Here is a 26,387-nt window from a genome sequence, read left to right as displayed (position 1 = left end):
CGTGATCTTTAAGTGGATATCGCGAGATCTTCGAGTCATCGTACAGTGAATAGCAAGGTACATACACAGAATTATCGTTATCACGAGTCTGATAAGAACGCTAAACTAACTTGATTTTCATTCGTTTGCTTCATGTACTACTTTCCTGTTTTGTTATCATGGAAAAAATATATCGAATGTTTACAGTTGTTCAGATAACACGATAATTTTCCGCAGGTCGATAAGAAATATTGATCAAAATAGTATGTTTTCTAACTTATGTTGACAGATTTATATATTGTGTTTATGAATATTGCGATATATTCTAATGATATAAATTATATTTATATTATAAAATATAATAACGATCAAAAATTCAAGAAATCCCTGGCGAAAATAAATATCGAAGCGTAAGTCGAATGTAAGGAAAGAGTAACAGAAGTGTAAACGAAGCTTCTAGGAGGCGTAAATTGAAACAACGAAACGTAAATGAAGTGTAACGCTTCATTTACGTTTCGTTGTTTCAATTTACGCCTCCTAGAAGCTTCGTTTACACTTCTGTTACTCTTTCCTTACATTCGACTTACGCTCCGATATTTATTTTCGCCAGGGATGATACTAAATAGAAGATAAATTGAGAAACGACGAGTATATATATTTTCAAGAAGCATTCGCTTAATTGCTAGTTATTGCTAGTTATTTTCTAATGATATAAATTATACTTATATTATAAAATATAATAACGATTAAAAATTCAAGAAATGACTAAAATAGAAGATAAATTGAGAAACGACGAGTATATATATTTTCAAGAAACAATCGCACAATTGCTAGTTATTGGAATGAATTTTCGTGAATTCTAGCTGTTTAGAATAACGGACATTGAATTTCGTGGATTTTTTTTTCGCGAAAAATTGACGCGGTGCATTCAGTGCTCCCCGCAGTAAAACACGGTCTCGTCGGGGCCACCTATCGAGCGCGCAATGTTGGCGAACCTGGGCGACGCGCCCGGGGCCGACTCGCGGCTAAGTTCGCGCCACGCGCAGCCGAGCGTGGCTGTCGCATCGTACTCCGCCAGCGCTTCCGCAGAGCGAAGTGCCGCACCGTTGTACGTCGCAACGGGACGTGCCGTGCGGCGGCGAGACTGAAAGAAGAGACGAAAGAAAGAAAGAGAGAGAGAGAGAGAGGGAAGGAAGGGACGCGAGGGTGGTGCGGCCACTGGCGCATCCGCCGTCGATGGATATACATCCACGAGGGAGGTGTGATGCGGCTCACACGATGGTGGACAACGAGTTCCCGGCCGCCGAGAAGATCCTTCGTGACATCGAGAACACGATCAGGAGGAATCCTTCCATGTGAGTGTGACCTTTTACTCGATTGACGGAAAACGTCGCCGGGCGTGTGTTTTGTCGCTTCGTTTCCGTCCTTCCGTTTTGTTCTCGCGGGAGGCAAAGATCCGGAACCGGTAGACTCCGTGAGCTAGATTTCCGATATCAGAGAGAGAAAGGGAGAGAGGGAGAGAAAGAGCGAGAGAGAGAGAGAGGTGCGCGAAAAAACAATGTCCTTCACTGATGGTCGCGTTCAAACGTACGGAATTACCTCTGCGTGTTTAAACTCGGCGCAATTCTAACTTGCAATATATCCTTTCGCGAAATAACGTCATAATTCGCGAGGTTACTTTTGTTCCTTCCACTTGCGTTTTCTACGTCCGGGCCTCACAATTCCTCTTCCACCGCCCAAAATCTAAATATACACGCTCTACGTTGGTTTTATTTCAAATGTCCGGAAAGTATATGTGTAAAAAAAAAGTGCGTGTGCGCGGGAGGAGCAGGCGTACGTATTATCGATTTAAAATCACCGCGGATATCGCGAGGAGAATCCTAACCTAAATAACGTCTCGCGTACATCTCGTGTGCGGGGATCCCAGTTTTCGAGTCCGCACCGCAACATCCGCAAATCGGTAACAAAACACGCATCCCGTGCACCGCCGGACTTGCTCGCGCGGTTGCGTGGGCGGAGTCGTCGAGGGAGGGGGCGAGGGAAGGAAAAAAAAAGGAAAAGAAAACGGCGCGTGTACCGCGAGATCGCGCAAATTGTAGTCAGTCGCGACGCGAGTCGACCTCGCGATTTTAAGTCGACGACGATCGATCTCGCGTCGAGCTTTCGCCCACGCGACTCGCCGCTACGGCAACGCTACAGCAATAATAATCGCGAAGTTGACTGTGAGTCGATTGCCAGCCGACACACGCGTTGCAAACCGCAATTGACCGCCGCTCTAGATCGTAATCTATCAAGTATTTAGATGGAAAATGCTCAGGGAGAGCTGCTCGATTTCAGATTAACCGTTTCGTAGAAGCACCCGATATTGTCGCGAATTCTCTATTGGAGTTTTTGTCGAGTTAGGAAAAATATCGGGGGATAAATAAATATTTATTCGTATCAAGATTAATTTATATAAAATTCTTAGAAATTATTTTTTTATGTACATTGATTTATGAGACACTGCAGTGCAACAATTAGACGTTACGTTGATCGTGACAAATTACATTCATCTCTCACAATTTTGCTTCAAGAGTAATTAAAACTAATTTTCTTAAGCTTATTTAGCTCACTTAAGCTTGTTTAGCTCGATGTGTATTTAGAGAATGTACATAGTATGAAAAGGAATTTCCGAGCGTCATGTTAATGCTTTATTTTAATTTTATATACATATAATATAATTTTCATTAATACGTGAAGTTAAATATATTTATAATAACGTAAAATAAAATGACGCATGAAAATTTCGAGTGTTTTCAATTAAATAAAAGCTCATTAAAAATCATTATTAATCAATACATAGTATGAAAAGGAATTTCCGAGCGTCATATTAATGCTTTATTTTAATTTTATATACATATAATATAATTTATATTAATACGTGAAGCTAAATATATTCATAATAAAACAAAATGACGCATGAAAGTTTCGAGTGTTTTGAAATAAAAGCTCATTAAAAAATCGTTTTTAATCAATCTCGTATCGAGAACGATCAGTTTCATTATTCTAGTTTCACTCGAGAGCTTAGGTTTAAAATAAACATGCGTTCGATTACGATCGGAAAAAAAGATAAAGCGGGAAAGCGTGGTACAACAGAAACAGGGTCGAGGTGCGTGGTAAATAATCGGCCGCGTCCGGCGCTCGTCAAGTAGCGCCATCCGGGGAGCATCGAGCGTTAATAATCGCGGCTTGTTTACGATCCTTAATTCCACTTGCGTAATGCGACTTGTGGTTAATTGCTCGATTATTTTTATCTCGAGTCCGAGTGTTTGTGTTGGCTATCGCGGAGAGAATTTTACGTATTTTACGCAATTTCTGATATTTTAAGTCTCGTTTGGAGAAATTGATTAATTTCGCAATGTAATAATTATAAAGTTATCTTAACATTGTGTAAGTGAAATGAATGAAACACTATAATACATGTCTTAATTTTCAAGATGTCAAGCAGGATCATATCATATAGGGCTTCTCTAGTATAGAGTTAAATCTTTATCGAGAGAAGAATTGTTATAAATGTTTTCTTGTGAATCATCTTCAATAATTTATGTCGTATCGACAGTTAATAGGCTATTGTTTGTATTGTTGGATTAATGAAGGTCAGAGTCGAGCACGACAATACTTTTAAATTCATCAGCGCGAGACAAAATCTCGATTCTGGTATCGGTGCATTGCGGCATACACGATGCTGTATTATTAATAATTCTTATCGGTAGATATAATAGTTTACACTTTTAAAGACATATATTAAAAACATATATTATTGTTATTGTCGATAATATCGAATTAATCGTTTAATAAGTGCAGTATATTCAATTTTTTTTATTGCTGTAAAAATTAATAACTTTTATTTTTTTATATCTCTCATCTGATATTTAGGAAAAGATATTCTATATAAAAATATACTATAGCGATATTTATATAATTTTATTTTTTTATATCTCTCATCTGATATTTAGGAAAAGATATTCTATATAAAAATATACTATAGCGATATTTATATAATTTTATTTTTTTATATCTCTCATCTGATATTTAGGAAAAGATATTCTATATAAAAATATACTATAGCGATATTTATATAATTTTATTTTTTTATATCTCATCTGATATTTAGGAAGATATTCTATAAAAAAATATACTATAGCAATATTATTTATTGTAATAATAATTAATATGATTAAGAATATTATTAAAAATATTTATTACATACATAGATTTATTAAAATCGTTAAACATTACATTTCTTATCAGATTAATAAGAAATTTCAAAGTACATAATATTCAAAATTCGATCAGTTGTATCAGGTGTACATGGTATATTTTTCAACTATATATTCTTTATATTAATTCAAAAATAATCTCATCAAAGTCAGAAAGAGAATGAGAGAGGAGCGAGAGAGAGAAAGAAGAGAGACTGAGAGAGAAGCGAGAGAGAGAGAGAGAAAAAAGAGAGACTGAGAGAGGAGCGAGAGAGAGAGAGACAAAGAGAAATTTACGATCGCGACTTCTACCTTCCCAGAAAAAGCTTCGTGATCCTGCCGATGGAGGACAACGAGAATCGGTCACCGGTGTTTCACCAGGAGGACAGTCTGGGTTTGGCGTCGTGGTGCGTTCAGCCGCTCTACGTATACGCTTATCGGCGCCTGTTGGAGTACCGGCGGACGCGTCATCAACGGCGCGAGGAACCCAGCACGGTGGCGAGGTGGCTGCTGGGTGCCTTGCTGCTAAATCCGAACGTGACCACGTTCTGGAATATGCGGCGGGAGCTGGTGCGCGCCGGCAGGTTGGACGCGCGCGACGAGCTGTCCGTCACACGACCGGTGCTCTATCACACGCCAAAGAACTTCGAGGCCTTTGCGTATCGGGGCTGGCTGATGTCGCACGCTCTGGACGCCGAGCGGAACCACGTCGCCGAACCCGGGATCTCGCCCCTCGCGAGCGCCGAGGTCGAGCTCGCAGAGACCTGCGCCGATCGTTACGCGAACAACTACCACGCGTGGAGCTATCGGCGTCACTTGGTCGCCCTGTGCGAGTCACGCGGTTTGCGGCATCCCAGTCTCGAGAGCGAGTGGAGGAGTACTCTCGCTTGGTGCCGACGACACGTGTCCGACCATAGCGCTCATTCCTATCGGCAATTTCTGCTGCGAAAGTGCATACTGGCAATGGTGTCCTCGGAAACGGAGATGGATGACGATGACACCGTCAGACACGACAATCTGTTCATCTACATGAACCTCTACGAACCGAACGATGATGAACGGACGTTGCTAGAACGTATTCGCGACATATTCGCGCGTCGGGTCGACGGTTATTCGCCCACCGATGTTCAAAAACTCAGGTGTTACCTAAGAGCGTTGTCGTACTGGGCGGAGGAATGTTGGTATAACGATCAGCTCATCGTCATGTACGACAATCACGAGACGTTGTGGTATCACCGTAGGTTCCTAGCGTACTTGCTCGTAGTTCTTACCGTCATGTACGCGAAACACGCCTGTTACCGCGAAGACGAATTTTCGGACGTTCAATGCCGCGATGAGCCATCTGCCGCGCCGTTCCTTCGCGATGGACCCTTGACTACTCACGACGATCTGCTGATAGCTGCTCATGTGATGCTCCTAAGATCTTTTTGCACTGTTAATATTCGTATTATTCAAGTAGCGATCAAACGCGGTCCGCAGGAGAATCTATTAATTGAGAGATTTACCAAATATCTCGGAAGAATAGGTTTACGATGATCAAGACTAGCGCACGAAATTTTGAATGTAAAAAAAGATACAATTATATAAGCTGCCCGCTCGTAAGGTTTTGCTTATATCAGAATTTGCATAAGCATAATGCGTAGTCTCACGAAGGGATTGCACATTAATACTCGAACTGTATATTATAATTTCATAGCAATATAATTCCTCTCTCGTTTTTTTTATGATTTGGTATTGTCAAGCTCTGATATAATTCTAAATCTAGCATTTATTTTAAAATAATCGCGAAAATATTGTTCGTTATCAAACATTATCTTCTTTTTAAAAAGATTTTATACATTATTAAAATATATTTTAAATATATAGATTGTCATTTGTCTTGCTGTTACTCTCGCAATAGATATTTATTCTTATAAAATTGTTTAATTTTATTTATATTTTTAAAAGAGAAATAATCTCTTTTTAAAAAGATAGGCCTTTCAGGAAGACCTAAAATATAAGATATATATTAAAGATGTATATTAAAAGTAAAAATACTCAATTTTTATTTTGGCGTAATTTGATCTTTTTAATAAAGAGAATAATTTTTCGCGTTACAGAAATATTTTAAAAGTATAGATAGACTTTTATCTGTGAAAGTTACCTTTTAGAAAGAGAAAGTTTTTCATAAAATTTAAAAATATTGCAATATGGTGCTCAATTCTCATTATTCTCTTACGATTATTCGCGAGGCAATATCTTCGCACGTAAATAAGAGCACGATTGCGATAAGCAGGATTTAATATAGGTAGACGAAAATTGAATCCTTATCGGCATTAATTAATTTCCGTATTGTTCGCTCGCGTAGCAAACACAACGAGCCATCGAGTACATCAGTGATATAATATATATAACTTTGCAGAACGATAGTTTTATCCGCTTGCGACACTTAAACAGATTCCATTGCGTCTTGTCACAAATGAATAATCTCACCAATCAGAAATAATATCGAAAGATTACCGATCTAGGTAGTCCTATCGATTAGACAACAGCTCTAACATAGAGTTAACCATCAGTGATACGTAAAAATAAAATATAATATAATATAAAATATAGATGCGCGAGAGAGATACAGAGGAATTTGTCTTGTCCAATAAGATTTTCGCCAGACGGGGAAGAATTGCGAAAGCTTTGTCGCGAAAAGAACAAATGTGTATACTTGTGAAATTGACAAGAAAAAATGAAGAAGATACTAGTTTTCTAAGATTGTGTTTTTTTTTATACGATAAATGCCCGCCTCCCCATCTGTCAATTTTTCCTGACGTAAGTGGGGCCCAAAAATAGAATTATAGAGTTCTTAGTGTAGTAATTAGCTTCCCTCTACTGTCATTTAGCTTCTTCCCATTCCTGTGGGCCTCAAAAGATCTCTTTGCCACTCCATGCTCCAAAACATTTGTAAAGTTGTCAAAAATCACCTACCTAAAAACATTTCGTTTTACACCTCGATTGATTTATGTCGGACACACTGTTTGACGAGCGTGATAACTATATCATTATCTGTCAGCTGCGTTCGCTTTTTGGCACAGCGCAATAATCAAACTTAGCACACGTTTCGCGCTTCAGTCATACGCGACCACTCGCGCTATTCGCATATAATTTCTTGCTCGTGCTGATCGTCTTTGTTCGCGTCCAATTATTTGAGACAACTGCGAACATATATATATTACATATTATACGTTCTGAGAATTGAGAAAAGAACAAATTTAATTTGAAGTAAATAATTAATTGACATTTGACGTTTCACGTTGTATTACGGTGATATAGTACGGATCTTGCCAAAAAATTTGCAAGAAATAAACTTCGAGTTCGAATTTAAAATATTTTTTAAAATACAAATACAAACATTCGTTGGATTTATAATTTGCACATTTAACGCTTACAATCATGCAATTTTGCGACACGAATATATAATATAGTGAGTAAATGTAGTATCATAAATTATATAGTAATTATTATATCGTATATTATATAGTAATATCATAAATTGTAATATAGTATCGTAAATTACTCGTTTTTTTTCGCGCAACTTCCAATTTTTAATTTGAGGTATCTTTATAATTAAATAGAAATTTTATCGTTTCTATTGTTTTATATTTAACTATTATTTAAATTATTTTATTATTATAATAATTATACTTTTTATTATTATTTAAGTCATTATTATTTGTGTTTAATTATTATTTTAATTTATTATTTTTAATTATTAAAATTATATTTTAAAAAAAATGACATGTTATTTTTAAATAATATACACAATACATGGATATTAAATTTTTATATCCAAAATTAATTTTTTTAAACTTAAATCTCAGGTATTTATCGCGTTTTAATATTCTACTAAATGTGTTGCATATCCCAAAGTATCGACGCATTCGTTCTTTGGCACGATATGTCACGGCGAAAATAAACTATCGAGTTTTAACTCGACCTCTAAATCATGCGCGATTCGTTATGTTAGCCAATTAAATACTTATCATTTTTACACTTATCAGCGTCGCGTTTAGATTCCAAGTTTTTCTGTTAAAAATTTGATATTCATCATTTGATATTCTCTCTCTCGTCGAAGAGCGAAATTCTCGACGTCAAAACTGCGTCGACTCTTGTCTAGATGAGATCTCGTAAATTCCTAGAAATTGACGTACACCAACAACTAAACTTGCGAATCATAAATAAACGGCGGTTGATTCATTGGTTCACACGAGAAGTAATGTCTTTCTCTGGCAGTATGACGTCGGTTATAGAAGCTTCGCGTATGGAACAATTTTTAAAAACAGGATAAATTGTCATCGATCTCATTCTATAATACTTTTAAAAAATATTACATTTAGATAAACAATATAAAAAAATCAATTTTCTCTCAAAAATTATAATAAAAAAATTGATTTAACTTTAGCAGTACGTTGATAACAGTATGACATTTATGAGTGATCGATTGAAGAATATAATCAAAGAATAAATCTTATCAAAATTAAGCTAATTATATAGAGAAATTAATAATTAGCATATTTATAAAATATTTAGCAAAAAATTTTATTCTAAACATTTTTTTATTATATTTTTATTATATATTTATATTTCAGTTTATTAATTAAATTTTAAATTAAATGCAGTTAAATTTGCATGAAAACACATTGCATAGCATCAATAATAAAATCAATATTAAATTTAAAATATAAATACAAAAAAGAAGATAAAGGAATTCAAATAATTTTATGTCTTGGATTTTTGTTTAAAAGAATATCAAATTGATCAAATTGTCAATGATACTATATATAAAAGTGTTATTATACATAAATTTTAATAAATTTTTTCTATAATCTGCAATATAATAAATTTTATAATAATAAATTTTAAATTTGCATTAATATATATCTACATAATAATGAAATATATAATGATTGCATAATGTTATAATACAGTATGAGAAAATGCTAATTGATGAGGGGTAATCGTATTATTTTATAATATAGTAAATGTAGATTTCATATAGTATCATCAATCAATAACAAGAAAATATATCTTATCGCATATATCTGATCATTCATCTGTTGATACATCTGTTCTAGCTCTCACACCATTTATTATATTCTCAATAATCCATAATATCAAATCGTCGCTTCGAATGATTCAGAATCGCGCAACTACGAAAATAGATCGGATCTCTAATTCAACCGGCAAAAGATAGATAGATTAACGGATAGAGGAGAAGAGAAGCGATGTCACTGCGTCATTGTACGCGATTAATTTCCACGAATATTCGTGAATAAAAAATCCCCGACACGCGTCACGATGATGTCAGGAAGAGGAAATCAATAAACATCGATTTCTCGAAAAAGTTTTAAAAAAGAAGAACCGTGCGAATGTATGCGTTACGAAACTTCGGACGGTATTGATGACGGATCAACGAGGACATACTGTCGAAAGCAACCGCGCGTGACTACACGCCTGTCACTACCATTGGCCGATCAGCACTATAGACAACATAGCCGGTCGATAGACATCCTCGGGAATTCTTCGCTTGTTCATGTAAGAGACGCGATTGACTGATTCAGTTCGGCCGAGTTTCATCGTCGAGATATCACGCAAATTTTCGCTTCTCTCCCTCTTTTTTTCTCTCCTTCTCCTTTTCCGCGAAGCCTGACGGGATTGACGAGCAGCGCCAAAATGTTGGAACCGGAAATAAGAGCCAAGACCATCAATCTGCAACGAGGCATTAGTTTGAGGATACCGTTGATGAGCGATCTTATCGAAGGTAAGAATCAGATAAGCGGAATTTGCCGAAAGTTTTGAAGCTTAGTTTTGCCAATCGCGATCCGATTTTTCTAAATAATGCAAAATATTTGTTATCATAATTATTATATTAGCGTTAATTTAATTTTCTTTTTATATATATCTTGGGTAAGATTATAATTATAATAATTTCTAATCTTTTTCATCATGCTTATATAAAATATCTTTTTAATATTTTTTGTTGTATTAGAATTTTAAAATTAATTTTTCGGTTTAATCTTATTATTTTTTTAAATCATGTAACTGATAAACTAAAGATATTGAATTAGTTATTACAATTATAAATTCACAATTGTTAAAATTGATCTGATATTTTGCACGCATTGTGTGAGATATATTTCTAAAATTAACACCCTAGAAATTATGAGACACGAGATATTTTTACACTAATTTACACTACTGCGATACAATACCATGTACTTCTACAAAGCAATCGAATGAATATTTTTTAGATTTTAATATTAATTCTTTTACATTTATTCTTGAGATATTTTTTAAGAGAATAGTTTCTTAACTGAAGCAAGATTTTTTCATAATAATATATTGATATCTAATCCTTAAAGACGATATTTCATGATTGTATAATTTATTTTCTTTGCTTTTAGTTATTTTTATTTATATTATGCTTTTATCTAAAATAAAAATACAAGATATCTGTGCGCGAGATCTATGACTATTTTGAAAGTATTACAAGTATTTGTTCTTTTTAATGGAGACACAAGTATTCTTATTATATCTCTTATTACAAAAATTCTTATAACAAATTCATTACAATTTATTACATAAATTCTTAATAATGCGATGCAAAAAAGAATTCTTTCTCAGATCAGTATATCTTTGTTTAAAGCATGAATTCCAGGATTAAGTAATTAGTGCTTAATCATCAGTCTTCTTTTGACTCATCTTCTCAGTGAAATAAAAGCTATTGTGAGGAAACTCGTCAAATGGAACATGTACAGTGTTACATTAACATCAGACATAACATATGTGATGCATGACACAAGCAGCACATTACATTTTCTCGTGTTACCGCGTTGTTATCACGCATTATGAGCTCATTAATAGTGAGGCATGTAAGCGTGTGACGAGGGTGAAATCGTATATTTGTGTGCTTACATCATGGAGATTTCACATTTTCAAAGCGAAGAGAGAAAGAGACTTTATTTATTTATTTTAGCTATGTGATTTTATTCAAATAGATATTACATTCCATATATATGCATATATATTTTATAATCGAATCAACGTACGAGTATTATATTATCAGAATATTTTGAAATGAACTGTTGTAAATATAATTGACAATAGTTGGCCCGGCGTAATGACGTGTATATTTATGCTTTAATGATTTAATTTCATTTCACTTAAATATTTAATTAAAATATTTAATAATTTAAACGTTATTAAAGTTTACGTAATTTAAATCATGCATATATAATCGAGATCAGAGTTTATATATTGATAGATATTTTCTCACCTGAGCACTCGTTATACTTTTTTGACTTTTACCAACGCGAAACATATTTTTTTGAGATCGTGAATTAGTTTGAGTTTCGTCTCAAGGTTTCGAAGATTTTTATTAGCTTTGCCGAAGTTTCTCGACGAGGCTTACGATGATGAAAGCAATTTTCCAAAGTTCTCTGAAAGATTCCCATTCCTTCGAAATCCAGGAACTGGGAAATTCTCCGTGACGCATCGGGGCGATGACCTGGAATTTCCGCGTGTCCGCAGCGAATTTAAAATCTGTTTTAAACTCGCTGTTGTTCGACGCTACTTCCACGTGATCTCGTGCTATTTCGACGTTTGATTGTTTATCTTTGGACATTGTACAAATGCTGTTAGCACTTATCGCAAATTTCCGAAATTAGACGCGATTGCGACGCTGCTTTGTCTGGCAGCTGTCTGAGAATTGACGTCACATTGACCGAATTATGTATTGTGACAAGGGAGTGATTCCGTGCTCAAAGTCACTATAAAATCATTGAGATGCGTCCAACTGCGGTCATGCGCAGCTGACGATATTGCAAAATCAAAAGGAATTCGCAAATACGAAAACATACGCTATATTATCGGTTTTAATTTAATTCACTACTTTATCTGTATTCTGAAGTAAATTCTCTTAATTAAAAATATTCGATATACTTTTTACGTTACATGCACATTTTTGTCATTTTAAAAAATCGTTTCTCAATGATGTCTTGGCTAATTATTTCTTTGGATGTTTAAAATTATCCATGGAAAATATTTTTTATTATTCTGTTTAATGAAATTTTATTTGTATAGAAATAATTTATATATTATATTATCTTATATTATTTTATTAGCATTGTTTTTATGTTTTACATATATTAATTATATTTTTTTTATATACATATATATGATATATAATTTAAATATACTCATATATTTATTGTGTATCTATATTATTATAAAAATATAGCACAGTGAGAATTAATATCAACAGCTGCACGTCGATGCGTCATGAAATAACGGAAAGTTGAGAATCATGCGAAATCCACGCAAAAATTTAATATGCATCATTACCGGTTTGATTCGAATACACGATCGCTGAATCCTACAATGATGGATTATATTTACATATTTGCATTGACTTGAAATATGTATGCTGTGCGGATTGTCGATAGCATCTCGATATCGGACATCTCGATATATTGTCATCGCATAAACTTCGACCTTTATCTAAACCCACGACATGCGTTCGTGCAAATAGAAAATTGTTCGTTTCTTGAATAGAAATGGACAATTTTTTGTTTGCACGAATGCGCATTGTGGAGAAGAAAAACACACTTTTTTCTTACGCAATGATCATTTCTTTCTATACGAAAGTATCGTGTAAAACAAACGAAAAATTGTCGATAATCTAAATCTAAATCAATTACAAAATATAGTTTGAAATAAGACAACGTAAAAATACACAGATCATTTATCCCGTTTGTTATCTTTAATTTCTGTTTATCTATTATAATTTGCTATCTTGGAGAGAATTTTCTAAGAACCTAGATAATATAACTGTCATTGCATTAAGCAAATGGATATAACGGATGAACATAGTATATAATGAACTGAGAGAAAGAGATAAAAATAAATCGAGATGATAGAAAAAAAATAGTATGTTAGAAGAGAGAAGAAAGCAAGAAGGAATCGCTCGCACATTCTTAATAAACACTATTCGAGATACTGAGCAAACACAAAGTAAACAAAAAAATGTAACGGAAACGGTCGATTCCGCAAAGTATTTTGGAAATGGACCCCAAGTGAATTTATGTTACGTGTAAATGTGAAACATACATTTTGAGGAAATCTGTTTATTGTTTTCTTAAAACTTTTATATTTCGATATTTTTAGCACGCGCATTAAAGAATTTGATCAAATGGGCGTAGACACATCCGACCTCCTCCCACATACCTGCAGTGCACGCGAATACCTCCACCGGCATTTATTTGGTCAGCGAGCGACCTTTCAAGGATCCTTCATGGCAATTGGCATTGCATCCATCGAGCGAGATACCAACATCGCATGTCACTGTGTTAAAAAAGCAGCATTAGGTGTGAGGTCTGGATAGCTCAGTGGTCTAGAGCAGTTACCCGGAAAGCGAAAGACTCGGGTTTGATCCCCGATCCAGTCACTTGCACCTCACATATTTTTCTAATCCACGAATATTGTTTTTTAACAATTATTCGTTGGGCTGAAAAGTGTGTGAATGCTCTCTCTACAGGATATGCGTCGATGCCGTTGCCACGGATGGATTCTGTCGCTCGTTGACCAAATGAGCGTATAGACACGTCGACCTCCTCCCACATACATCCCTATCCCCATCTTATAGGGAGCGTTTCCGAACCCTATAATGTAATAGAATAAAATGTTCATAAAATAAAAAATAAAGGAGCTACTGTTGGTTTCTGAATAAGAAGTATCGGTATTTTTGCCATTATATCCTTACTAAAATATTGATCATTTGATATATCAGGTACAAGACATTCACTTCTAAGCTTGTTGATTGTGTTTGTGGACAAAAATTGCTTACAATATGACGTATTTATGCATCCCAAATAGGAGAACGACTTAAATCAATTGCTAACTGACAATTTAATTTTTTAGCAGACAAAGGAATGTCGTGTGAAGCGTTCTCTTTCCGAAAAAATCTTTTTTTTTATCATAGTTCAATTTTTTGAATAAGGAACGAATCAGTACATTTAACGATTTATATCTCGCAATAAAAAATCAAAACTTATCTCACAACATATTTACTTTTGTATATTAAAAAATTATTTATAAAGAAATTAAAAATTTATAGATATAGAGAATTAAGCAGTAAGAATTTTTATATTAAAATGTTTTACATATTAGATAGAATTTTGATTTAATTTTTATTTATTTATTTATTTGAGCCAAATTCCTAATTATTAATTAAAATTTTGAATAATTCTCTTCTTTTATTTTTTCATAATGAGGAGAGATTGCATCTTTTACCCAGTAGCTCGATGGCTATTTATAATGTTTTATTGCAACATACTGAGAGTGGCGGAAATATTTCAACACATTTAGTACTATGAAACCGCGGACATTTACTACTTTTCACGAGCAGCAGCTACATCTAACAGCGACAATTAAACATAATTACATCAAGCTACTTTTGTTCTATTATCGAAGATAAATAGTTTGGATACACTATATAAACGACCTCTCTTAGTTTACGCGATCGATCGATGCTTACCGTAAATAGATTTACTGTAATGGTTAGCGTAAGATAATGTGGCGGAGAATTTACACGAGCACATTCTGGATAAAAGGGCAAATAGGCCGGTAAGAGCGTTCATTATTTTCGCGCTTGCTAAGTATAGGAATTGCATTGTGTCTGAGAAAATTATATTGGATGGGGTGCAATTATCGAAGAAGAAATTTTGAGTTAAGATGATAATAAATTTTGAATAAAATATAAATACATGCAGAATTGATTAAAAAAATATACAACGTATTCTAGTATATATTTACATACATATAAATTCTGCAAACAATTCGTAAACAATATTGTTGTCCACAGATTATAAATGAATAGTTTTACTTTTTATGTGCGCGTCTTTGATAAAATTTAAGACTGACTTGAGAGCGTTTTTACTGCTCGTCTTTCGCAACTGACAATAAACTTGCCGTTTATAAACAAAAAGCTTTATGTCAAAGAGTTTGTTTACGTCTTACAGACATCAGGTCATCTTGTATCTATTGTTTTTCATATTCAGCGAAGGATAACAAACACTGTTTGGATATAAAATATTTGTTAATTCGCAGACAGTCGTAAATCAGCATTGCTCGTGTAAGTAAGTACCAAGCTTAGTCTTTTCGGTCAGTCTGTTATTAAAAATCAGTATTTTTTCGATATTTAAAATTTACGATGTGTAAACTTCCATTTTCGATGTTTAAATTTTCGTTTTATTACATTACAGAATTTATATGACTTTATTTGATTTCTAAACATTTCTATAAATTTATCGAGCAGTCGAAAAAAAGAAAAAAATGTGTTTAAATTTCTCGCAATAAATTCTTCATCGAATTATTTCGCGACACTATCGTAGGCGTGATTGTCATATTTCCTCCTTTCCGGTCTCTTGGTATCGCAATACCAAGTTCCGCGAAACACCCGATGTCATTCTTCTTCAACCTACCTACAATGCCCAGCGTTTGGGCGGTGAAAAGGAATTCCGGGACGTCGCGGTTTTCAGGAAACCGCCTACGAAACTGCTCCATTGTCATGCTGCGTGCCATGCGCCGCAAATAATTCGCGAATCATCTTCGATCGCGCGCAACGCGTCATCATAGGTACGTGTCGCGAATCTTTCGAGCGAGATGCGGCGTTTTCCCGCATGTAACACACGGAGATGCGCGGCATTTTGCCAAAAACGTGGCGATATCGGTTGTTACATTCGCGTTTCTTCCACGCCCTCGAGACTTTTCAGTCGTTGGACAGAAGGCCACGAGGTCGTAAAGCGTTTGTTGACCAAGTAGAATTATATCTCACGCGCGAGAAGGAAACATATGTATAATTTTCTCGCTGTTATTGCTTGGACTCGCATCATCTCGAATTAACATCCTCGTGGAATCGAGAAATCAGTATAATTTTCATGAGTTCGATATATCAGATGTGGCAATTATGAAAAATGTTTATTTGCCATACATCAATCTTTGTACTATATAAAAAATTAGAATTTGATTTAGTGCCGTAAATGATAATTAATAAATAACTACAAGTTTTCATGTGTGCGTGTGTGCATAAAAATTATAATTTATAAATTATTATTTTCTTTTAGATATTAAAATAAATTTTATCCAACTTCTTTTTAAATTATAAACAAAATTTTAATCTGGACGTTTGAATATATCATGTAAATAAAGTGTGATCGATTCTATCGCTTTTTCATTAATAAATAATAAACTACACACACACGTTAACCAAATTTACATTATATGATAAATTTTATTACATATATAAATTTTTCTCTTATTAATGAATTTTTCTCTTATTAATGGGTTTTTGTGTTGAAATATATTAGCTACAAAATCGACAATTCAATTGAAGTGGATTTATATTTCCATTCTAACAGAAATATCATAGCTCTTTCTCTCTCAAGTAATTAATTCTCCGTGAATTCACTGAAACTATTTCAATCTTTACTTTGAATTCTTTTAATTTCACATTTTTTGCACTAGGTCGGTTTTTTTCAATTTTCGTGTGCTAAAAGATCGAGCAATCGCGTTTTGTGAGAAATTATTGCTTTTCGAAATTGAGGACTCAGATCGAGATCAGTTATCAGGGATGATCGACCGGTGGTGAACTATCGATCTTTACTAACATGGCTCTGCGAATATACCAGATCCAAAGTAAGCTGGTGCGGCAGACACAAGGACAAAGACAAGGTTTAAGTCACTTAGGCTAAAGGCACCAGCTCTCGTAATATGTTCACGTAATGCAGGTAGTATGAACCGGAGACTGGCAGTGCGACGTTAATACACGGGGCTGACGTAACGCGCGACGAGGGCTTTAAATGAATTAAAGTCGACGATGAGGGCGAGTGAGCTCGCCGGACGTCGCGTTTACTGTTACCATGCATTTCGTTCCGACGTCTCGCTCATTTTTTTTTATTCTAGTTGTCTCGTTCGACCGTAGAAATGAATCTATAGGGATCCCTTGTGCTCGAACTAACTTTCCGAAGAAGTTGCACGTGAAAGAGAAAGTTCGATAGGTTTTGGAGAGACGCGTCGGGAAAAATTCTGCGACCGAGTATAAGAATCTTTGGACTATAATATTGACTGAATATATTTTGCCTATATAGCTTCTAGATGACTTAAGCGTTGCAAGTCTGCCTTTCGTGAAATACATTGAGAAAGTTTTAATCCAGGATTTAATTGCAAATTATTATATTTAATCGAATGTTGAGTTAAAATTAAAGAAATAAATTTCACAAGTTTTGTCGATCAAAATATTCATTCGGCAAGCATTCACCATAAAAATTAAAATCGATTACGTCACATTTCGCCGATTAAAAAGAGTGCAAAAGGGGGACACTTTAATAATAGCTTCCGTGCATCTTTCAATCTGTACGGGTTGCTTTCACTTCCGCAATTATACCGTTCAGTGATAGTTTAATCATAGAGAATGCACGTATAACGACTATATAATCATAAGGTGCGATGTTAAAATTTCAGAGAGCGAGCTAGGCCTGTGTCGCAGCGATTCCTTGAAGATTTCACGGACCAACGATGCCGATCACGTCGTCGCGCGAGAAGCGCGTCTGACGAACGCGGAGTCGTCGCCGTTGACAACGTCCTTGTCGTCATCGTCGTCAGATAGAGGCGCGAGCTGCGGCAGCAACAGCAAAACGTTCCGACCTACCAAACGTTACGCACCAGGGAGTGACGCACCTGCGCCGGAATATCTCGCCAGGAGTCTCCTGCAACTCGGATGTCCTGCCGTGTCGATGCCAACGTAAGTCACGTTTTTGACATTTTCCGCCCACTCTCTTTTTTTTCTCTTTGTCATTCTTTCTCTCTCATTCCCTCTCTTTCTCTCTGAAAGCTAGAATAATTATAATTGATATGATTTTATAATTGTTGAGGTCATAATTTTTCGTGCCCGAGGCAAAAACAGGCTCTGCGTCAATCGCCTCATTTCTGTTATTATAAATAAATATGACACACGCGTGACGTCGGAATGTGAACTCATTGGAATTATATTGGTCACGATTTTGCTCGATAAATTGTTTATTATCGGCCAAGGCGAGAATGTCGCGAGAAGGGATGGAATCAGTTCAGTTAGTCCTGGTTGCGCAATTCAGGTATATGACGTACCACGGGAGATGTAAAAAAAATCTCGACCACGTTGGGTCATCCTGTATGGGCGCGAAAAGCAGAGGCGGAAAGAACAATCTAATCATGCCTTTCTCTCTCGTTCGCAATTTAATGCATTTAAAATAAAGTATTGTTCAAGCAATAAAATCTTTCTCTGCTGTTGCGGAATCGTAATGAGCGAGTTTTGTAATAAGATAAATTTCACTAATGCAATATGTAATGACTGATTGTGTGAACAACGTTTAAAACTGCTCATTCCCTTGCAACGAACGCCTCTTGACGTATTCCAGTCCACGTGTTCGACCCTCCTTTGTCGGATCCGATCGACGTCGATCGGACTTCCGTGATCGCGAATGAGAACGAACGAGTTATAAACGGTCCCTCCTTTAACGAGGAAGTCGTTTTCGCATCGCGAGAACCTTGTCGGGCAATTAAATGTTCGCATGCGGTTGTCGAGTATCGATATGGGTGATGATGTATAGTCGATGCGCACACATCTATCGTAAATAGAAAAATAAAGAGATGATGTGAAAAAAGAGATGAAAGAATCGGCAATTGATGCAAGATGCTTAAGCTACAATTATTTCGCAACAGCATAAAAATTAAATTTAACAAAGTTTTATTGATTCCATTTTTTGAATGGATTTTTATTTAAATTCTAAGATGTGAAGAGCATATGTATAAGAAATAGAGATAATATATTCGTAAAATAATAATAGTAAAAAAGTATACATATACATAAAAAAATGCATATGAATAATGAAACATATTGACATAATAAAATACGTCAAATAGATGAATACCTGTCAAATAGATGAATGCCTGTCCTGAAAAAAGGACAGAATACAAAAAAAACAAATCAAAAAGAGGAAAGATGGATAGAAAATAGAAATACAGAGGAAGACGCCGAGGCGGACGTTTACTAGAAGATTGATCACATAATTCTGTCCAAGTAGTAAAAGGTGAGAGGTGAAGATATTATTGAATCGCCGAAACACACGCGCGGTCGTGCAGCTGTTTTCGACGCGAAGCGATAAAAATCAGACGGAAAGATAATTCGCGTGAGATTCCAGATGAAAAAAGCGTAATAAACGAATTCGCGGATCGTTACTCGAGACGGTCGAGCAGCGGTCGCGATCAGCTGACTGTCATCGCGGCTGTCACCTGCTGTGTCGTCTCGAGAGGAGGAGGCGGAGCGCGAGCCTCAGAATTTATCTTGAAGCGATGCTCGCGTGAACACGAGCCAGCTTCTGCTATATGCACTATCCTGTAGTCATATAGCCATCGCGATGATATTCGGTCAATAGGTGAGTCGCGCGGCGCAGACGCGGCAGTACCAGTCTGCTTGTCGCGCGCGTGTGCGTATCCGCTCACATACATACGTACACCCGCGAAAACGGTTGCCGAGAGCGGAGAGTAGAGCGGACACGCTTCACGTCGCATTGCCGTATTCTTCCTCTCGTCGTCAGGACTCATCTGGAATATCTGAAGCGGCGGCGCTACGTCCCTGTTTCCTGCCATCGTCGTCATCGTCGTGGTTATCCCATTTTCTCTTGTAAGAGGAGCGCCTGACTTGTGAGAGGAAGGTCCTCGTTGACGGTTGCCCGGCCACGATTTTCGGTGACAGTTTCTTCGGTGATAGTCGGTAGGATCGAGAAAAAAAGTCGAGAGACTCGAGAACGTCAAGAGGTTCGAAAAAAGAGAAACGTCAGGCTATCAATATTTCGAGAGGGATCTTCTCCGGAAGAAATAATAGAGGAAAGGTGCTATCTCAGCTGATGAGGGAGAGTGTCTTGTTTTGGGGCGCGGACTCCGTCGTTTGAATCGCATGTCACGTCGATGAGAGGCGAGAAGCGGAAGGAGGATGCGGGAAGATTGGGATAATTGAAGCTGCGCTTCGCGCGCGTGGGGCTAGACCTAGTTCCAGCTTAGAAGAAGACTTTGTATGTGTCCGCTGTGAACAGCAACAACGCGGGACAGTGGCGCCTCTCTATTGGACTGCCAGTTACGATAATACTCACCGCAGGTGCGAACAAAGGCCGCGCTATCACCAGTTGAGAAAAATGTCAAAGTAGTCGATTCCTCGTTTATATCGAGCTAACCAGTCATTATAATGTGGTCATTATATACAATTTTTTTATAGAACTATGATATCTTTTTTTTGTATTATAATCAAAGTGAATTAATTTAAATTAGCGCTTATAAACTCATCTTTTGGTTCAGATGCTCTAACATTATAAAGAAAGTGCGAGAATATCTTGTATAATTAAAACATTCATATTGCAGATTTATTTTTTTAAGAGAATTGATGAGATGATAAAAGATTGAAAATGTTAAATTTAAATTAACTTGCCCAAGGTTTTAAAGAAGTACGTCAATAGATTGAATTCTTCAACTCAAGTCGTCATTAACGTTATTATTTTTTACTATGTCGCCGGATAACATCATCGCATATGCATATATTACAATGCTTGATTTTTGCTCGATTTTCTTCATAGTTGCTTTAATCTAGTTTAGGGAAATTTAGTAGACGTTTAGGATATCAATGCCTCCAAGTCCTTGTCAAGACTTTAAGAATCCCGGGCAAAGGGTCATGGATCAGAGATCACGTTCGCAGTTATCAGTTATCATTACAAAAGGCGAAGAGTTAATAGAGATGAAGTAGATCTAAATATCGACTGCACTAACTGATCGTAATTCTATCAGTTGACAGATATATAGATCTAACACTTGCATAATTTTCAGATAGCGACCTCATTTCGAAAGCTAACACGGATAAGAGAGAGAAAGCTCATAAATAATTCTGTTCAATGTAAATTCGTAATACATGCAGTGTTACACTATACTAGCAGTATACTAGTTGGCAACTTGAAGATTCAGTGGTTTGTGATTCACGACGAAGAGAATACGGTGCCGTGAGCAAAAATAGTTGGCAAGGTTTAACATGAACAATACGTCTCGTATGAGTGCGAGATGTAAAATGGGAGAAATCGTTACATTCGCTACGAAATGTAGGGTAATAAAAGAGACTAGCTCTTTTCGCGTCAAACAAATTTTGTTTGCGGTCGTGATGAATATTTCCCAGTTGCGACAGAGACACAGTTGTTCTGTCACGGATATTCTCGTCCGACATGACGAATATGAGAAAAGCAACGCTAGAGAATTTGCGAAATTTGCCTCCTCCCGCTCACATTATAAAGTACATACTGTTATTCTGGAAATATACTTCCGCGATAATGCGCCTGCACTGGCGAAACGCCAGCGCGGGCTGAGGACGATCGATTCCGCAATCTTGTCTTTGCTCTGCGAAATGGATGACATAAGAATCTTCAGAATGAGTAATGAAATGAAATTGTATAAATGCTGCATTTTTGAAATACAAATTAGACGAATTTATGTTGCAAATGAGCGGACGATGTCTTTCAGTTCATTCTATTTAATATTATTACACAAATTTCTTTTTCAGAATAAAATAATACAAAGTATGAAAAAGTACTAATAAATATTTGGCACTAGTTCAAAATTGACCAGAACGCTTAACTTTGAGAAATTACGTTAGCTTTTATTTATAAATTTTTTCTCTGTGCTAAAGAATTAATTAAATTATTTACTTTTTTCTTAAAAAATTATATCACATTTAAAGCGCTCGTTTGATTAAAAAAATCAAATTTTTTAATTGAAACATAATTTCTCATAATGAAGAGAATGTTACTTTAACAAGACGGATGAAAAAAAAGCATTGTTGCAACATCACATTTTTGTTCGTCCTTCACATTTCCAGTTTTATTACAAGATTCTTACGGGTGATAAAAGTCTTTTTACAGAGCTTGAATATCCTTTGCATAAAAAGCCGAGTGAACTGATTTACATGAAGCAATTGCTCCAATAACGTATGCGAAGAGCGTGTTTCACGGGAGATTGGAATTTTTCCATTGCTCTCGTTGAAGCACGCATTGCACGATCTCGCATCTGTCGCGTCGAGATGGAGTTAATTAACTCGCGGCTTGGTTAACTCGACCAGTTAATTTCCCGACTCGCGTCGATGGGGTTTGCCACGCTTCTGGCGATAGCTGGTCATGATGCTAGCTACCACGAATGTCGTCACGCCCCGAGCATTTCCTTCATATCTAATCTCGAACTTGAAATCTTGTGCTACGCCCGATTAAAATATCCATTTTTATAATTATCGATATTTATTAGCATACATTTAATGTCCATATATTATCACGTTGCCAAAAAAAAGAAATGGAATCCACCAACAAATTATTATATTTTATTTCGCGATAAAATTGTATATATTACTTTGTGTAATTTAATTTTAAATTTTTCATACTATAAATATATATATATATATTTGTGCATACATGTATCTTTCGTCTTTAAGAGCGGATCAATACGCATCTGCTAGTGTATTATATCGTGCGGTATAATTGTGCCACATCTAATCCTATGTTAACCAATCGTCGCGGAAAATTAAGTTGAAATTTTAAGCTGAAATCTCGATTTCTATTGCGGTGAATCGCAAGAGAGCAGATTAATTTGATCAGTCCGGTCGAATAGTGCGCGTCTCAGTTCAAGCATGCAATTTTACATTCGTGCGCAATTATATTCTTGTTAATAATTAATACAGTGTTAATTGTTAGTGCAGATTTCGTGACGCGGAAAGAATTACAAGTACGAAGTAGAATTACAAGTGAGAAACAGTTTAGTTGCGCTTTTCGACGTCGTAGAACGAAACTCCTCCTGGCCGATTGCTCCTCCGCTCGTCTTTATATTATAATATACGGTGTTTCGTTCTGTTTCAGACCTCGTGGCGGTGTCGGATCGGAGCAACCGCCGAGTAGTGACAGCGATGATTACACCACCGCCCATCGTCAGGGCGCAGGTGGTTATGGACAAAACCTGGACGTTTACACCGTGCCCAAGGTCCAGGTGTCGGGCCCATCTAACGCCAATGAATCCGCTTCCGTCATCAATGGGTGAGTGAATGAACCACATCATTTTAAAGACGGCTATTTCTATATTTTCCAGTTAAACTGGTCCAAATTTAATGTGTCGAGTGAAAATAGAAAGAAGCAGACGGAATAATTTGAATCTTAGTTAATTTTAATTAATATTTATGAGAACGCGATTCAGAATAAATGATTAGCGATGCTTTTATGAATACAATTACAAGCGTTTTAACTCAATAGGGAAGAATAGAAAGATTTTTTTTATATAAATAGGTATATATTTAAGATTAATCGAATCTAGATATTACGTAAACACTTCGTATAGTTTGACTAAATGAATTTTGACGTACTCATTCTTACAGTAAACGATTTTATGAATGAATTGCGTGTAATGTGGACGAAGATACAATCGCATAGAGATTCTAATCGACAATAGTGACAGACTATTTGGAATAAATATCAAATAAGTCTCTTAAATTAATAAACATTATCTATAATATTTTCTTGTTATAAAATGTCTTATTGCATTAATTATATTTTATTTTGAAACATATTATTATCATTAAGATATTTCAAAATAAAATATAATTAATGCAGTGAGACATTTTATAACAAGAATGTTATAGATAATATTTATTAATAATCAATAATAATGTCTACATCATTTGCTTAAATTAATAAATTTCAAAAAATATCGTTAATTTTATATTATAAATAATATATATATTTCTTCACTATATATGTACATTAATGCAAACTTATATCTAGTTTTTTAAACTTTACTTCATTATAAAAAAATCTTATATCGCTCTCAATTCAAGATTCAATTATCAAGATATAATACTTTAATCCAATTTGCACTACAAACTTCTAATTTACCATCAAATATTTTAATATAAAATTCCATGCAATTTTGATTAAGAAATCGATACATATATATCGATACATATCGATATATATCGATACATATCGATACATATCGATACATGTGCTGGTTAATTGCCGTAATAAGCACACGTGCGGTTTCAATGAGCCTAGTGGTAGTCTCTTATGCATCAGGTGTTCGTCGTAAGACAGGTACGAAACAAATGATAAATGAACGACTGGTTGCGTTTGATAAGCGCAGTGTTGTTGGGGTATCATGAACGAAACCACTCGCGCGTTCTCGTATATCCTCGTGTCGTTCGGTATCTCGCTGCGTTTATGACAAAATCGTGCACTGCTGCCTTATCACGCCGTGATAATGATACGCCTCGTTGATCCGGCTGACGCTATTCGGCAAGTAAAGAGTTGCTCGTGGATTTCGTCGGGTGAAGAGATGAATCGATAAGGAACGGCGCGAGTTTTCGGTTTACGCGATTTTAATCTGTGGCCGAGTAAGTATCGAGTGATCCTTGCGAGATTTTTCGCGAGGATCGATACTTTTCGTGTGTGACGTGTGATTCGCGACGCGGTTGAGTGGCACGACGACGAGATAATGAGAACTCGTAAAACGAGAACAACGCTGCGAATCCATCGATTCGAATTTCATAGCAATAAGGAGAATGTATCGGCGGTGTTGAGGATCTCTCGAAATTGCAAAATGCAGTTATTGAAAAACTACGAGGACGCGTTACACTGGTTGAGAATTAGGAAATCGGCGCTACGCGATGAACAAATGTCATGTGTGTATCATGAGGAAAAGACGCATCTACAGATGTGTGAAAGCACATCGGAATGGTGAGTGTATTGCGATGGTTTTTCAATAATGTTTTTAGGTGATAATTTTATCAGGAAGAGAGAAAGAGAAAGAGACAAGTTTGAGGAGAATCTTAAATTTATAAATCTATAATAATTATAATATACGGGTAATTATATAGTTTGAAAAAGTTGATTTTATAAAAATAATCTGCAACGTACAAATATGTATTTACATATACACATATGTGCGCCTAAAAGTAATTTTTAGAAAACGTGGATTTTTTAGAGGCCATTTTATTTGACATTTGTAATCTGTTCATTGTATTTTCTCCATTCTTACATTATCACATGCGTCATACGTGATTAAAATTTAAATAATTTTTATGTTCGTCGCAAGTAACGTTTTGTCCTTGCAAAAAGCTTATCAGTTTATGTAATTGATAGTTGACCTGTTTATGTCATCAATGATGGATATATCATTGCAATTGAGATATCCTTTTAAGGAAAGATGAACAAGAAAAGACAATTTGACAAGTTCAATGCCTTTCTCATAAGATACTAAAAAAGCAAATAAATTTGAATAAATTAAAATGTTAGATATATTAACAAATTTATGAAAAGATACAAATAAATTTTATATTTATAAATTCATTTTTTTGTATAAAACATCATTCACTTTGATTCTAACTAATATTTGAATAAATGAAAATTAAATTAGAAATATGATATAAATTTCTGTAATATAAATTTCAAGGAAGAAATCATTATACGAGAAAATATAATTGAATATTTGACAGTATATTTTGGCTTATTCATGATATATTTATTCCATTTATTCTGTTGTTTTTACTGTTAAAGAATTGTTTCATGATATGAATTGACGATTTGATAAAAATTTTCCTGAAATTCCTGAAAATTTGCAATCTATTATAATGGCCGCATTAACGAAATAACTAGAATGTCGATTAGCGCGAATATGCATAATATGCGTAATATGTGAAAATATGCATGTATGTGCATATGTGTATTAAAAACTGCTCTTAATCGACTCTAATCTCGCGAACTATATGCGTTATATAAATGCAACTTCGAGATAGCGAATGAGCACGATAAACCATTACACGTTGATCAATATGTTTCACGTGCCGTAAACAAAACGCCCGCGTTTGCCTACGTATTTTTAGAGCAAATTTTTTTCACCGTTCAAGGGCGAGATCCGAAAATAAATTGTTAAAGAATTTCTCCATACACGCGTTGTGCGCTCTCTAGCTTATTTGCACAATTTTTTCGCAGGCAAATAAAATGCGTAAATTAAACGAGGACGAGAAATAAAATTTTTCTTTTCATT

The 26,387-nt window shown here is 35.4% G+C and overlaps 2 protein-coding genes across 4 annotated transcripts in view; both read left to right on the top strand.

Moving 5' to 3' along the window:
* Positions 1-1,213: 1,213 nt before the first annotated feature.
* On the top strand, positions 1,214-6,960 carry Temp (protein prenyltransferase alpha subunit repeat-containing protein tempura). The gene is made up of 2 exons (XM_083077996.1): positions 1,214-1,334; positions 4,538-6,960. The coding sequence occupies exons 1-2, from the start codon at positions 1,216-1,218 to the stop codon at positions 5,751-5,753; spliced, it is 1,335 nt and encodes a 444-aa protein (XP_082934122.1). The 5' UTR covers positions 1,214-1,215; the 3' UTR covers positions 5,754-6,960.
* A 163-nt stretch (positions 6,961-7,123) lies between these two features.
* The window catches only part of LOC145959222 (uncharacterized), a 60,380-nt gene continuing 41,116 nt past the window's right edge, over positions 7,124-26,387 (top strand). The window contains exons 1-4 of one of the 3 annotated variants that reach the window (XM_083077869.1): positions 7,124-7,671; positions 9,388-10,008; positions 17,766-18,045; positions 23,213-23,386. In XM_083077869.1, coding sequence (XP_082933995.1) covers positions 9,921-10,008; positions 17,766-18,045; positions 23,213-23,386 — 542 coding nt within the window. In that variant the 5' untranslated portion in view covers positions 7,124-7,671; positions 9,388-9,920. Of the gene's footprint in view, positions 7,672-9,269; positions 10,009-16,804; positions 16,941-17,765; positions 18,046-23,212; positions 23,387-26,387 lie in introns of those variants that run through there. The other 2 variants (XM_083077884.1, XM_083077876.1) reach the window with 2 other exon arrangements.

The sequence above is a fragment of the Camponotus vicinus genome, unplaced genomic scaffold, assembly GCF_025532165.1.
Source record: "Camponotus vicinus isolate PSW18456_S1 unplaced genomic scaffold, iyCamVici1.0 SCAF_1, whole genome shotgun sequence".
Lineage (NCBI taxonomy): Eukaryota > Metazoa > Arthropoda > Insecta > Hymenoptera > Formicidae > Camponotus > Camponotus vicinus.
Note: the sequence above shows the minus strand (reverse complement) of the source record. Positions and strands in the feature narration are given on the sequence as shown.